General features: G+C 44.3%; 1 protein-coding gene across 1 annotated transcript; it reads right to left on the bottom strand.

The window, feature by feature from the left end:
* Window positions 1–9971: 9971 nt before the first annotated feature.
* LOC109766610 (cytosolic sulfotransferase 8-like) lies at window positions 9972–11923 on the bottom strand. The gene has a single exon (XM_020325382.2). The coding sequence runs from the start codon at window positions 10557–10559 to the stop codon at window positions 9972–9974; it is 588 nt and encodes a 195-aa protein (XP_020180971.1). The 5' UTR covers window positions 10560–11923.
* Window positions 11924–13324: the final 1401 nt, after the last annotated feature.

The raw sequence follows: 13324 nt of genomic DNA, 5'->3' as shown, positions 1-13324 counted from the left end.
CTGCCCAACCACCGCAAAATGTACGTGTGTGTGCCTCCAAACCGCACTAAGAATTCGGCAGGAAGGATGCCGACAACCATTGCTTCGCATAGTGTATCACTACAAGAAAAATAAACAAAGTTGGGTATGAAAAATACTGGGCGAAGCCCCATTTTACCTCGGCGAAATGTAAGCCGAGTATTGCACTGGGTTTACAGTACTAAACTTTACATTAATCGGTTTAGGCCTTGTAAGCCGAGTGTCACTTCATGGGTACTTAGTTTACGTGTAAGCCCAGTATAAACACGCGGCTCTCGGTGAAAATAATAATAAGATGACGGCCGGTTCAACCTAACAGAGGTGCCATGTGCCAAGTGCCAACCTAAGCCGTGTACCCACACTGCCCATGGTGTATGCGTAAACCGGGAGTGTTGGATAAGCTGTGTGTCCAGCAGTGTGCACGCCTTGAACGTAAGCCAAGAGACAACCGTAAGAGCAACTCCAGCGGGCTGACCCAAATGGACGGCGATTTCGTCCGCTTTTTGTCCGTTTGGGTCGGCCAGACGGACACGGATGCCCGCTTCCGCATTTGGGTCGGCGCGTGCGCCCAACGCTGGCCTGAGACCCATTTTGACGGCGCCAAAAAAAATGAACAAATGCATATTAAAAAAGAAAAACAGCATTAATTAAACATTAAAGCCGGCCACGAAGGCCGGCGAGAGTTGACGCGTCCACATTTACATTTAAAAAAAACCAGCCTAAACTACGAGGCGGCGCGCTGCCCTAGGCGGCGTCGTCGTCGTCCTCGGGGTCCGTGAGGTCGATGAGCGTCGGCGCCGGCCCGGCCCAGGCGAACGCCGTGTTCCAGAGCGCCGCCATGTCGGGCTGTGCCGGCGCAGGCAGTGCCGGGGCGGGGGGGGGGAGGGGTGTGCGGCCGCCTGTGCAGCCGCGGCCTGGCGTGCCTCCTCCTCGGCCTCGCGCTCGAGCATCTCCTCGTACTCGCCGCGACGGCGCTCCTCTGCCAGCCGGCGCTGGCGCCACATCTCGAGGTACGCCTGCTCCTGCGCCGGCGTCGCCCCCAGCCAAACCGGTGGCGCGGACACCCACTCGCGCACCACTCCATTCCGGGAGAAGCACGCGATGGGCTCGGGCTCGGGCTCCGATTGCGGCTCCGGCTTGATGGGGGACGGCGGGGCCACCGGCGGCACCACGCTGTCGCCCGCCGCGGAGAGGGCAAGGGCCTGTGCCATTGCCGCCTCGTACCGGGCCTCCTCTTCCGCCTCCGCCGCCTCCGCTCTGCGCCGCTCGTCCTCCTCGCTCTCCTGGTAGACGGCCGCAAGGGCCGCCTGGTCCTCCTTGCGGATGACGAGCGGCGTAGGCGGCGACCTCCGGTCGACCTCGCGCACGCCCCGTCGCCTCGCCTCCTCGTGCTCGAACGCGAACCACCTCGCCCAGTTGGACGAGTCGGTTGCGTAGGCCTTGTCGAGGCGCTACTCCGGCGTCAGCAGCGCTCGCCGGCGCCGCACCTCCTCCGTGTGAGCACGAGCCGTCCGTGGCGCCGCCGGCACTGGGATCTTATCTGGATCCAGATGCCAGTCGTGCGGCAGCGTCACGTCCGGATACGGCAGAGGCTGGCGGTTCTGCCAGTGCCACTCCGCCTGGTGCACTGGCACGTTCACGCGCTGCCTCTGCCGGCGAGGCGCCGGCGGAGGTGGGAGGAACTCCGAGGGGAAAGGGGTGGCGGGGGACTTGCCCTTGGCCTTGCTGCCGCTGGCGCCGGAGAAGAGGCCCATCGCGCTGTGGTTGTGGTGGCTAGGGTTTGCCGGCGACGAGGGAGCAAAGGTGGGCAGATGTGGACGGCGAGTTTGGATGAGGACGGCCCCGCCGCACGGTCGGCTTAAAAAAGGACGAGCGCCGTCGCTGACGCGTGGGCCCGTCGTTATAAATTAAGCTGACCGCGTGGGCAGCGGGTAGTTGGACGGCCGCCATGTGGGAACGTGGCGGATAGCGAGAAGGCGCGCGAAGCGTCCGTTCGGCGTCCGCGCCGACTTATTTGGGGCGCAAATTTGAGCCGCAAATGCGTCGGCGCGGACGCGGACGTGATTTGGATTTGGGTCGGCGCGTTGGGCCGCCACCTTTGTCCGCGCCGACTCAAACGCGGACGAAATGGGTCGGTCCTTTGGAGTTGCTCTAAGCCGTGTACCCACGCAGCCCATGGTGTATGCATGAACTGGAACTGTTGGATAAGCCATGTGTCTAGCGCGTGAACAGCTTAAGTCTAAGCCGAGGCAGCCATAGCCGAAAACCCCATTCGTGCCTCTCCATACGTGTACGCCAAGTTCCTTATGTAAGCCGACTGCCCCCTCTTGGCGTGCTTTTACCCTAGTGAAGCTCCCACGGCTGCAACGTGTCCTACATAAGTCGAGTAAGATCGTGGATACACTCGGCCTATAGCTAAACCGGCATATGCCATTAGATTCTTTAGGTACGGCTTACAACATATAAGACGAGTGCTTTGGATGGCCCATTCGGCTTACAGGTTGTAAGACGAGTGTTTTTGACTCGACGATTCGGCTTACAAAATGTAAGCTGAGTATTGCACTCAGCTTATATGCCAAACTGTTTTTTTTTTTTGCTTGTTGGAACATCCCTGCATTTCAAACAACAATATGTATTGATAGCTCCACCAAGTTCAATATGCATAGATATCCGACATATATAGATAGCCTCACCAACTTCATACATGTATACATATCCACAAATTAACAACCAAAACCAAGTTCGCAAATACATACATATCCAACAAAGTTGCATGTTCACACCAAACATAACCATATTGCTCATAACCATAAAGTTCACAACCATGATCTCCACCGCTAAAACATAGCATGTACGGCCACGGTCGACGGCATCCGTGATGCAGTCCTACAAGTTCATTAGCACAAGCATGGGTTTCCGAGTTTAAAATGCTAACAATTGATAAAGTTAAAAGTGAGGCTAAAAAGTATGAAATAGAAGCACCAATACTTGTGAGCTCTACCATCTCTAATGAAAAAATTCACTATACATAGATAAGGCACGAACATGAGTTTCCAAATTGAAAGTAGGGCTAGATCAAGGTTTATGACCTTTTTGTATGTTTAAGAAGCACAAGCAACAACAAGACACTAGCGTCGAGAAATACCTGTGTTGGTCATTATTGCGAGGGGGTCGAAGAGCCACACACCATACTAGGTATCGTTTGGCTTGATTACCCAAGTGTAGATGCAGCCGAAGGAGGCATGTTGTTGGATCCAGCAGATGAAGGCATATGTCAGCATCTGACGGTAAGCATATGTGATGGTAAGATGCATGATTGCAAAGTTGAAGGACTTATGAAGCTGAAATTATGAAGAGACGGAAGAGGAGGAAGATTCTGCCAAGTTGTGATGCTTGAACTCATGCTCTGCAGATTATTTTTTAGCAAGTGAGGTTACATCATATTGCATAGTTCAATAGAACTAAATATTTTGATTTGGTATTAAATGATGTAGCAAGTGATGAGGCGAAAGACTTACCCCCCATCCTCTTCTCGAGGATAGTCTGCTGCCTAATCACGAACTCCTGTTGTTGAAGCAACTATTGCTCTAATCCTTTCACTTTTTCCTCGACCGCATGCCAACACCTGGCCTCCTCCTCCTATAGTCTTGCCTCTTCCTCCAACTTTTTGGTTTCTTCCTCCAGGCAGGCCTACAATATGCCATCACAAGAAGTGCATCATCGTTACAATGCAAACAAGTAATCAGATTGAAGACCAACGAACATGGGCATACTGGAATTGCTGGATCATGTGCATCACAGGTTGTGGGCGACACTCTATACCAGGTTGTGAGCTCGTCCTGCTAGCATGGATCGTGGTTGGTTTTGGAATGTCCTTCTTAGGGATGGAATCATCGCCAATCAATAGTCGGCCATCCTCCAGACCTTCTCCCGCTAGCATGGCAAGCACAGGGTCAATGTCCCATGGACGTGAGTTAGACTTGGGCCCGTTCACCTCGTTGAACTTGTCGGTATATCCAACCAATCTTCAACTCAGAGCCTAGGTTGATCCACTGCTCCCCCTGTTTATTACGATTAAAGTTCTTTGGTTGGTGGGTGAGAAATAATGCCGTGAAGGTACTGAGCGGCCCTTTGCCTCACCTCTCTCTCTCTATTCTGCAATACAAAGCAATAAGATCCATAAAGGCACAAGTTATTGAGCAGTTCATAAGCACAAGTTCATTAGTTTAGAAGCTGAAATGATATTGTTACCTTCTTGGCCACGTATGCGGGGGTGAGGTTGCATTGATGGTGTGTCCCACCAGACATCAAGGCACACCACGCCGAAGCTGACATGTGTGTTTCCCAACCGGATCCACCGTCATATGACACGATGTGTCCCCCAAACATCAAGGCACTGCATATTGATACGTCTCCAACGTATCTATAATTTATAAAGTATTCATGCTATTATATTATCCATCTTGGATGTTTTATGGGCTTTACTATGCACTTTTATATTATTTTTGGGACTAACCTATTGACCCAGAGCCCAGTGTCAGTTCCTGTTTTTTCCCTTGTTTCAGTGTTTCGAAGAAAAAGAATATCAAACGGAGTCGAAACGGAATGAAACCTTCTGGAAAAGTTATTTTTGGAAGGAAAGCAACCCAGGAGACTTGGAGTCCACGTTAAGAAAGCAACGAGGAAGGCACGTGGTAGGGGGGCCGCGCCCACCCCCCTGGGCGCGCCCTCCACCCTCGCGGGCCCCTCGTGGCTCCCCTGGCGTATTTCTTCTGCCTATATATATCCATATACCCTAAAACCTTCGGGGAACAGAATAGATCGGGAGTTCCGCCGCCGCAAGCCTCTGTAGCCACCAAATACCAATCGGGACCCTGTTCCGGCACCCTGCCGGAGGGGGGGGGAACCCTCACCGGTGGCTATCTTCATCATCCCGGCGCTCTCCATGATGAGGAGGGAGTAGTTCACCCTCGGGGCTGAGGGTATGTACCAGTAGCAATGTGTTTGATCTCTCTCTCTCTCTCTCTCTCTCTCTCGTGTTCTTGATTTGGCACGATCTTGATGTATCGCGAGCTTTGCAATTATAGTTGGAACTTATGATGTTTCTCCCCCTCCACTCTCTTGTAATGGATTGAGTTTTCCCTTTGAAGTTATCTTATCGGATTGAGTCTTTAATGATTTGAGAACACTTGATGTATGTCTTGCGTGGGATAACCGTGGTGACAATGGGTTATTCTAATGATTCACTTGATGTATGTTTTGGTGATCAACTTGCGGGTTCCGCCCATGAACCTATGCATAGGGGTTGGCACACGTTTTCGTCTTGACTCTCCGGTAGAAACTTTGGGGCACTCTTTGAGGTTCTATGGGTTGGTTGAATAGATGAATCTGAGATTGTGTGATGCATATCGTATAATCATACCCACGGATACTTGAGGTGACATTGGAGTATCTAGGTGACATTAGGGTTTTGGTTGATTTGTGTCTTAAGGTGTTATTTTACTACGAACTCTAGGGTTGTTTGTGACACTTATAGGAATAGCCCAATGGATTGATCGGAAAGAATAACTTTGAGGTGGTTTCGTATCCTACCATAATCTCTTCGTTTGTTCTCCGCTATTAGTGACTTTTGAGTGACTCTTTGTTGCATGTTGAGGGATAGTTATATGATCCAATTATGTTATTATTGTTGAGAGAACTTGCACTAGTGAAAGTATGAACCCTAGGCCTTGTTTCCTAGCATTGCAATACCGTTTACGCTCACTTTTATCATTAGTTACCTTGCTGTTTTTATATTTTCAGATTACAGAAACCTATATCTACTATCCATATTGCACTTGTATCACCATCTCTTCGCCGAACTAGTGCACCTATACAATTTACCATTGTATTGGGTGTGTTGGGGACACAAGAGACTCTTTGTTATTTGGTTGCAGGGTTGCTTGAGAGAGACCATCTTCATCCTACACCTCCCACGGATTGATAAACCTTAGGTCATCCACTTGAGGGAAATTTGCTACTGTCCTACAAACCTCTGCACTTGGAGGCCCAACAACGTCTACAAGAAGAAGGTTGCATAGTAGACATCACATATCCTTTCAATAGTGACCACATCTCCTTCCAAGAAACAAAGCGCCTCCTCGTCTTTCTCTTCTAACCTAGATCCTCCCCCTCCCCCATCCGGTGGCTCTAGCTCCGCCGCTACAAATCATTCGGTCCCCTTGCGGCGCACGACATGAACGAAGGCATTTTCATGGACTCCATCCGCTTTGAAGTAAAAAGTACTCCAATACCTCACATTAAATGACGAGAGCACACCCTCCCCCACATCAAATTTGCACATGCATCTAGATCTACGCATCTAGTTCCTTGTTGAGTCAGAGATGCAATCTAAGATTGTGTTACTTGTACTAGTACTAACTTTTAAGGTCCTTATCCGGGTTAAGACTGCGGGTCATTCTATCTAGGGTTCTAGTATGGTTAGGATTTTCTGTTATGGGTATGATGTTCTAATTAAATGGAAGGCGATAAGGTCTAATCTACCGGCAAATTACTACTTTTACTTTATCGATGAGCTTCTTGTTTGTCCAAACTTTTTTTATATGAAAATTATTTGTCCTAACATTGATTGTATCTTGTTCTGCTTCAGTGATTATGTCCTTCATATTGCTTTTCCTCTCGTGTAAATTGTGTTGAAAATATACAAATTATTAGTTTAATTAGTTTATGCAATAGAAACTACGTACATGTTTAATTGTCATCATCGTTTTACAACAGCTGCTAAAAGCTCACAAACGGGATTTGATAGTATTCAAGCAATCAGTGGCGGATCTAGGATTTTGATGCAGGGTGGTCCAGCCTAATACTTTTTTACAACAAATATAACATGCCAATGCACTAATTAATTTACCAATATCAAAATGTAAATTGATCAACTTTTTTTCTCAAATAAGTCCTAATTTTGCATAAAAGAAGACTATCTACATGTGTTCATTCTTCCATATTTCATACATGTATGTAATACTGTGATCGCGGTTCACATTTTGTTCATCAATGTGACAATGACATTTACCGATTGAAGAAAATGAGAACAATTTATTAATTGTTTGACCCAAACTGAAACAATTCGGTAGTAATTTGTAACATTCCTGGAAATTACAGCTCAAGATGTCACATAGATTAAAAAATCTGACCCAAACTTAAATTGTTCAGTAGTAAGTAGTAACATTCCCGGACAGAATTCAGCAGTATACTACATTACAATTTACAATGGAGCACAACAAGCCTAAACTCATAATGAGCAGTTCTGGCAGGTGGCAACACGACGAGCAATGAGTAAGAGAGCAGACAAACATTAGGAAACGAGAAGATATCTCATCAAAGGTACCTCACATAGTGTTGTGCGGCTGGCTGCAGGTTTGCTGCCGCTGCAGAATACCGGCTGCTGAGCGGCGACTGCTGAGTGCAGACTGGGCGGCTGTGGGCTTCCGGCTGGGCGCGGTTGCGTCAGGCAGGTGCGGAGCCGGCAGAGTTGCAGGCGAGGCACAAAACCAAGCGGCAAGTCAGGGCGGCGAGATGGGCGGGAGCGTAGAGCAGTCGCGGGGGGAATTGGGGACGGGAAGCTGTGCGATGAGTTGAGGATGTGTTGGCTGGGTTTTTCTATTCTTTTCTTCCAGCCCATCAACTAATATTTTGTGGGCTATGGTACATATATGGGTCGAACCAAATCCTTTAGATCCGCTACTGCAAGCAATCCCCAACAAGGATAACAGGTCCCAAACCGAAGAAGTGATGCACTGTGACGAATAATATGAACCAACTTTTGAGGAGCTGGCGGCAAATTTTGTTAGAGATCTAGAGGAAAACAATTTTCTATTTCTGTATTTTTGTATCAAGCAAACAAAAGATCAAGCGGAAGAGGGGCGAAATAAAAAGGAAAATATTTTTGTATTTTTCCTAAAATGTTTTAGAAGTGGGGGAGAGGAAAACGAGAGGCAAATGGCAAATAATGTAATGCAAGAGATGAGAGTTTATGATGGGTACTTGGTAGGCTTGATGTAGAACCTCCCCGGCAACGGCGCCAGAAATTCTTCCTGCTACTTCTTGAGCTTGCGTTGATTTTTCTCTTGAAGAGGAAAGGACGATGTAGCAAAGTAGAGATAAGTACTTTCCTCAGTTAAGAACCAAGGTATCAATCAAGTAGGAGGCACAAGCAAGTTTTCAATCTATGCACCTGCACAAACAAACAAACAAACACTTGCACTCAACACAAAAAAGGGGTTGTCAAACCCTTCACGGTCTCGAACAAGAGTGAGATCTAATAGAGATAGGTATAAAAGATAAATAAAAGAGCAAACTAAAGTAAATCTTAATAAATTGCAGCAAGGTATTTTTTGGTTTCTTGGTTTATAGATCTGAAAATATATGTAGGAAAGTAGACCCGGGGGGCATAGGTTTCACTAGAGGCTTCTCTCTTGAAAGAAAACATATGATGGGTAAACAAATTACTGTCGAACAATTGATAGAAAAGCGCAAAGTTATGATGATATCCAAGGCAATGATCATGAATATAGGCATCACGTCCGTGTCAAGTAGACCGACTCCTGCCTGCATCTACTACTATTACTCCACACATCGACCGCTATCCAGCATGCATCTAGAGTATTGCAAGAAGAACCAATCTAGTTGGCCAAACCGAACCGGTAATTCGAAGAGAAATACAAAGATATTTGATCATGCATAAAAGAGTTCAGAAAAGATACAAATAATATTCATAGATAATCTGATCATAAATCCACAATTCATCGGATCTCGACAAACACACCACAAAAGAATATTACATCGGATAGAACTCCAAGAACATCGAGAAGAACATGGTATTGAAGATCATTGAGAGAGAAGAAGTCATCTAGATACTAGCTATGGACCCTTAGGTCCATGGTAAACTACTCACGCTTCATCAGAAGGGCAGCAAGGTTGATGTTGATGCCCTCCGTGATCGAATCCCCCTCCGGCAGAGTGCCGGAAAAGGCCCCAAGATGGGATCTCACGAGAACAGATGCTTGCGGCGGTGGAAAAGTATTTTGGTGGATGCCTCTGATAGTTTGGAAATATTTGGGAATTTATAGTGCAAGAATTAGGGTTGGAGGACACCCGAGGGGCCCATAAGCCCTCAGGGCGCCCCCCTGGGGTGCGCCTGGCAGGCTTGTGGCCTCCTTGGCCATCGTCTGGCCCCCTCTCCAAGCTCCGTGGATGTCTTCTGGTCCAATAAAAATCATCATAAAGTTTTATTCCGTTTGGACTTCATTTGATATACCTTTTCTGTAAAACTCAAAAAAAAGAAAAAAAAGAAACTGGCACTGGGCTCTAGGTTAATAAGTTATTCCCAAAAATAATATAAAATAGCATATTAATGCATATAAAACATCCAAAACGTATAATATAATAGCATCGAACAATCAAAAATTATAGATAGGTTGGAGACGTATCACCGTAGTAGCAGCCACGTCACCATGATGTATGTCCACGTCCACTCCAAGTTTCTGCAACAACATCGGCAGCGAAAGACGACTATGTTAGTGTGTGATGCGGCCGGAGATGTTATTGCAATTTTTCCACAAGGGTCTTGTTATAAAAAATTAGAAAGAGGAGGTTTTGTAACAGTTGACTTTTTTTGGCGAAGATTGTAACAGGTGACTTGTTGCAGGAAATTAGAGAAGAGGAGATTTCGTAGCAAAGTTCTTGTTACAGAAAATTAGAGAAGAGGATGTTTTCAACAAAAGTATTGTTGCAGAAAATTAGAGAAAAGAAATTGATGGCTCGTATCACAGAATGGGATAGCTCGCCAGACGACGGATCTTTTTAAAAGAATCAGTTGCCGACCGGTAGCGCGCCCTTATAGTATATAAATTTGCTTATTTGGTAATCACCAACACAATAAAAACTTTCGCCCGTCAACCGATCTCCGGAGGAGCACCTTCTTCCACGTGGCCAGAGTTAGTAAACGAGAAGCCCGTGCTGCCTCGCAGCACGTCCTCGACGATGGCATCCAGCCTCGCTGCCATGGCGGGCGTCATGTCGTTGCTCCAGTCGCGGACCATGCCCTTCCTGAAGAAGGCGACGTTGGAGTCAGTGTTCATCCCCGGTGCGCCGTTCTTGTTCACCTCCAGGTTCCGTAGCTTCTCCAGGCTGCACAGCTCCAAGATGGCACCCACCACGCGGGCATCCTCCTCCTCCGTCGTGAACGGGCACTCCAGGAACCGCACCAGCCTCCGGACGTTGCCCGATGGGTCGCGCAGCATCTCCTCGTAACTGAGGAAGAGCACCTTGTCCGGGCTCTCCCTGCTCGCCTCCCAGTACTCGGCCGCCTGCCGCCACATGGGCCCGCATCTGTTGCGGCCCTCGCAGAACACCTCGAAGAGCTCGGCGAAGTCGAGATCGGGGTGCGGCTGGTGGTCAGCGTGGGCGACTACCTTGTTGAGGAACCAGTACCATGACACTAGCACGTCCTCGGACTCCCAGCAGATGCCTTGTTTTTTCATGTTTTATGTGTTTTTTACTTTTACGTTTTTCTTTTTCATTATTTGTAAGTTGGGATAGTATTTTGATCTATGGGTATATTTGGGATGTTGGGTGAGTGTAAATCACACAAATACTATAATGTACATGCGGAAATTGGATTATTATATAGTTATTCTTCGCATACTATTAAAAAGTGCAAAGTTGTTAAAGAGTTTTTATTCCTTTCTTCTTAAAGGGTATGCCACTAATTCATTGTTCATAATAAAACTTTGTTATTTTGATTTTTTTATTATTATTTCATTTAATTTATTCTTTAAAGGTAATTCAAATGCCAAAATTTATTCCTTCTTATGGAACTTCTTTTTTGCGAAAGTTCTAATATTATATGCTTATTCTTTCCAATTTAGAAAAACAAACAATTGTTTTTAATATTGTGTGAAACTTTTGTTATTATTTGTTTTAGATCTGTTTTCATGTCCTTTCTTCTTAAAGATTAACACCAATGCCAGGAATTCATTCTTCCTTAAAAAAAATCTTTATTTTGATTTGTTTTAGTTATAGTTGGTTTTAGTTTTTTTAAGGGTAATACCAAAGGTACTAATTCATTTTTTCTTATAAAACCTCATTATTTTCATTTTTTAGCTTTTATTTATTTTTTTCATACTTCTTTAATGGTATTACCAATGCCACTAATACATTCCTTTTTAGGAGACTTCCTTTTCTATGAGAATTTCCCTACTCCCTCCATTCCTAAATAAAACTCTTTTTAGAGATTTCAATAAGAGACTACATAAGAAGCAAAATGAGTGAATCTACACTCTAAGATATGTCTATATACATCCGTATGTAGTCCCTTATTGGAATCTATAAAAAGACATATTTAGGTACAAAGGGAGTATTATATGCTTATTCTTGCATTTTAAAAATGTAATTTATTTCTAAATTTTGTGCAATTTTTGTCATTGTTTGTTATATTACTTTAGTTTTGTTTCTTCTTAAAGGGTAATACCAATTGCACTAGTAAATTATTTCTTAGAAAAAATATTATTTTGATTTGTTTTCGTTGTTGTTTCTTCATAAAGGGAATAAGAAAGACACTAACTCATGAATTGTTAGAAAATTTCATTAATTCAATTATTTTGTTTTTTATTTCATTTCTTTCTTCTTTGATGAAAATAACAATGCAACTAACTCACTCCTTCTTATGAACCTTCCTCTTTTTGCGAAAAATCCACTATTAAATGCCACTAATTTTTTCCTTTTTAGGAAAATATGTGTTGACAAAGATTGACTATTATCTGTTTATTCTTTCATATTATAAGAAACACATTTTTTGTGTAAATTATGTGCAAATGTGTTTCATTGTTGTTTTAATTGATTTCATTTATTTTCCTAAAGGGTAATACCAATGTCACTAATTCATTAGTTCTTAAAGAACTTTATTTGTAGATTTTTTTTATATTTTATTTATTTATTCTCTAAGGGTAATACCAATTCCATGAATTTATTCTTTATTCAAAAAGTTAATTATTTAGAATTTTTTGTTCTTATTTATTTTTGTTTGTAATACTAATGACACTAATTGATTCCCTGTTAGAAAACTTTTTTGTTGCAAAAAGTTCAATATTAGTATATCATATATCCAGATTCTCACATATTAGAAGAAAATAATGTAATTTATGTGTAAATTATTTGCAAATATTTTCATTTTTCTTTCTTACTTTTGGAGAATACAAATGTCAAGAATTCATTCTTGATTAGAGAACTTTTTTTTATTTTTGTTTTTTAGTATTGGGGGTAATGAGAAAGTGAGAGAAAGTAGAAGCTCTGATGTTATGTTATATTACATGTAGTTGCATAATACTCCCTCTGGTCCTTTCTAGTTTTGTCCGAAGTCAAAGTATGTCTACTTTGACCAAACTTATAGAAAAAGTATCAACATTCACAATGCCAAATCAATATTTTTATATTCATTGTAAAATGTAGTTTCATAGTATATATATACTTTGTATTGTAGATGTTGTTAGTTTTTATTATAAATTTTGTCAATCTAATAAACAGAGTAAAAAGGACCGGACGGAGTATTATTTTTCTTTCTAAATTTACGTTTGTTTATTTTAGGGTTAATCCATTCCGGTGATCCTTTTTCCCTTACAAATATTTTTTTTTACCTTTGTTTGTCCATTATTTAAGTTGCCGTATGCTAGCTCCATTGATGTGAAGAAAGGTTGGCCCAGAGACACATACACATGCACCACGTTCAAACTGGTTACGGGAAACAATTGATTGTCATGTGGGCATCCGATGAGCCACACCTGCACGTACAAGCTGGCTTCTCACTATACAGCTGACCTAACTCTAATGAACACGGTAGGAAAAAAAAAGACTCAACCAAATAAGAAATTCACGTGACTGTCTATTAGCCGGTCCCTTTTACTTCTGTGGTGACTCTTTGGCTTGGTTTATGCTTTAAGTTTCGTACTAAGAGCAACTCTAACATAGTCGCCACGATCAATATGGAGGTGATCCCTGGAAAATATAAGGGAAATCAATGGGATCACCAGAGTGAGAATGATGCGTGCATCCGCCGCCTTCATGGCCGCTGCCGCCCGCCTCCACCATGAACGCCGGCCGTTGTGTTGCGCCCGAACTTAAGTTGCATCTGATGTCCCAAGGGAGCACCGGCGTAACCGTCCGCCGTCGCTTCGCCGTCTCAAGGGAGCATCGGCCTTTCTTTCGGGCGACGTGGTCGCTGCTTGCTGCTCGCGCTACAACGAGTTTCTGC

Source organism: Aegilops tauschii, chromosome 7 (genome assembly GCF_002575655.3).
Source record: "Aegilops tauschii subsp. strangulata cultivar AL8/78 chromosome 7, Aet v6.0, whole genome shotgun sequence".
Taxonomy (NCBI): Eukaryota; Viridiplantae; Streptophyta; class Magnoliopsida; order Poales; family Poaceae; genus Aegilops; species Aegilops tauschii.
The sequence above is the reverse complement of the archived record's forward strand: the minus strand, read 5'-3'. Positions and strand labels throughout refer to the sequence as shown.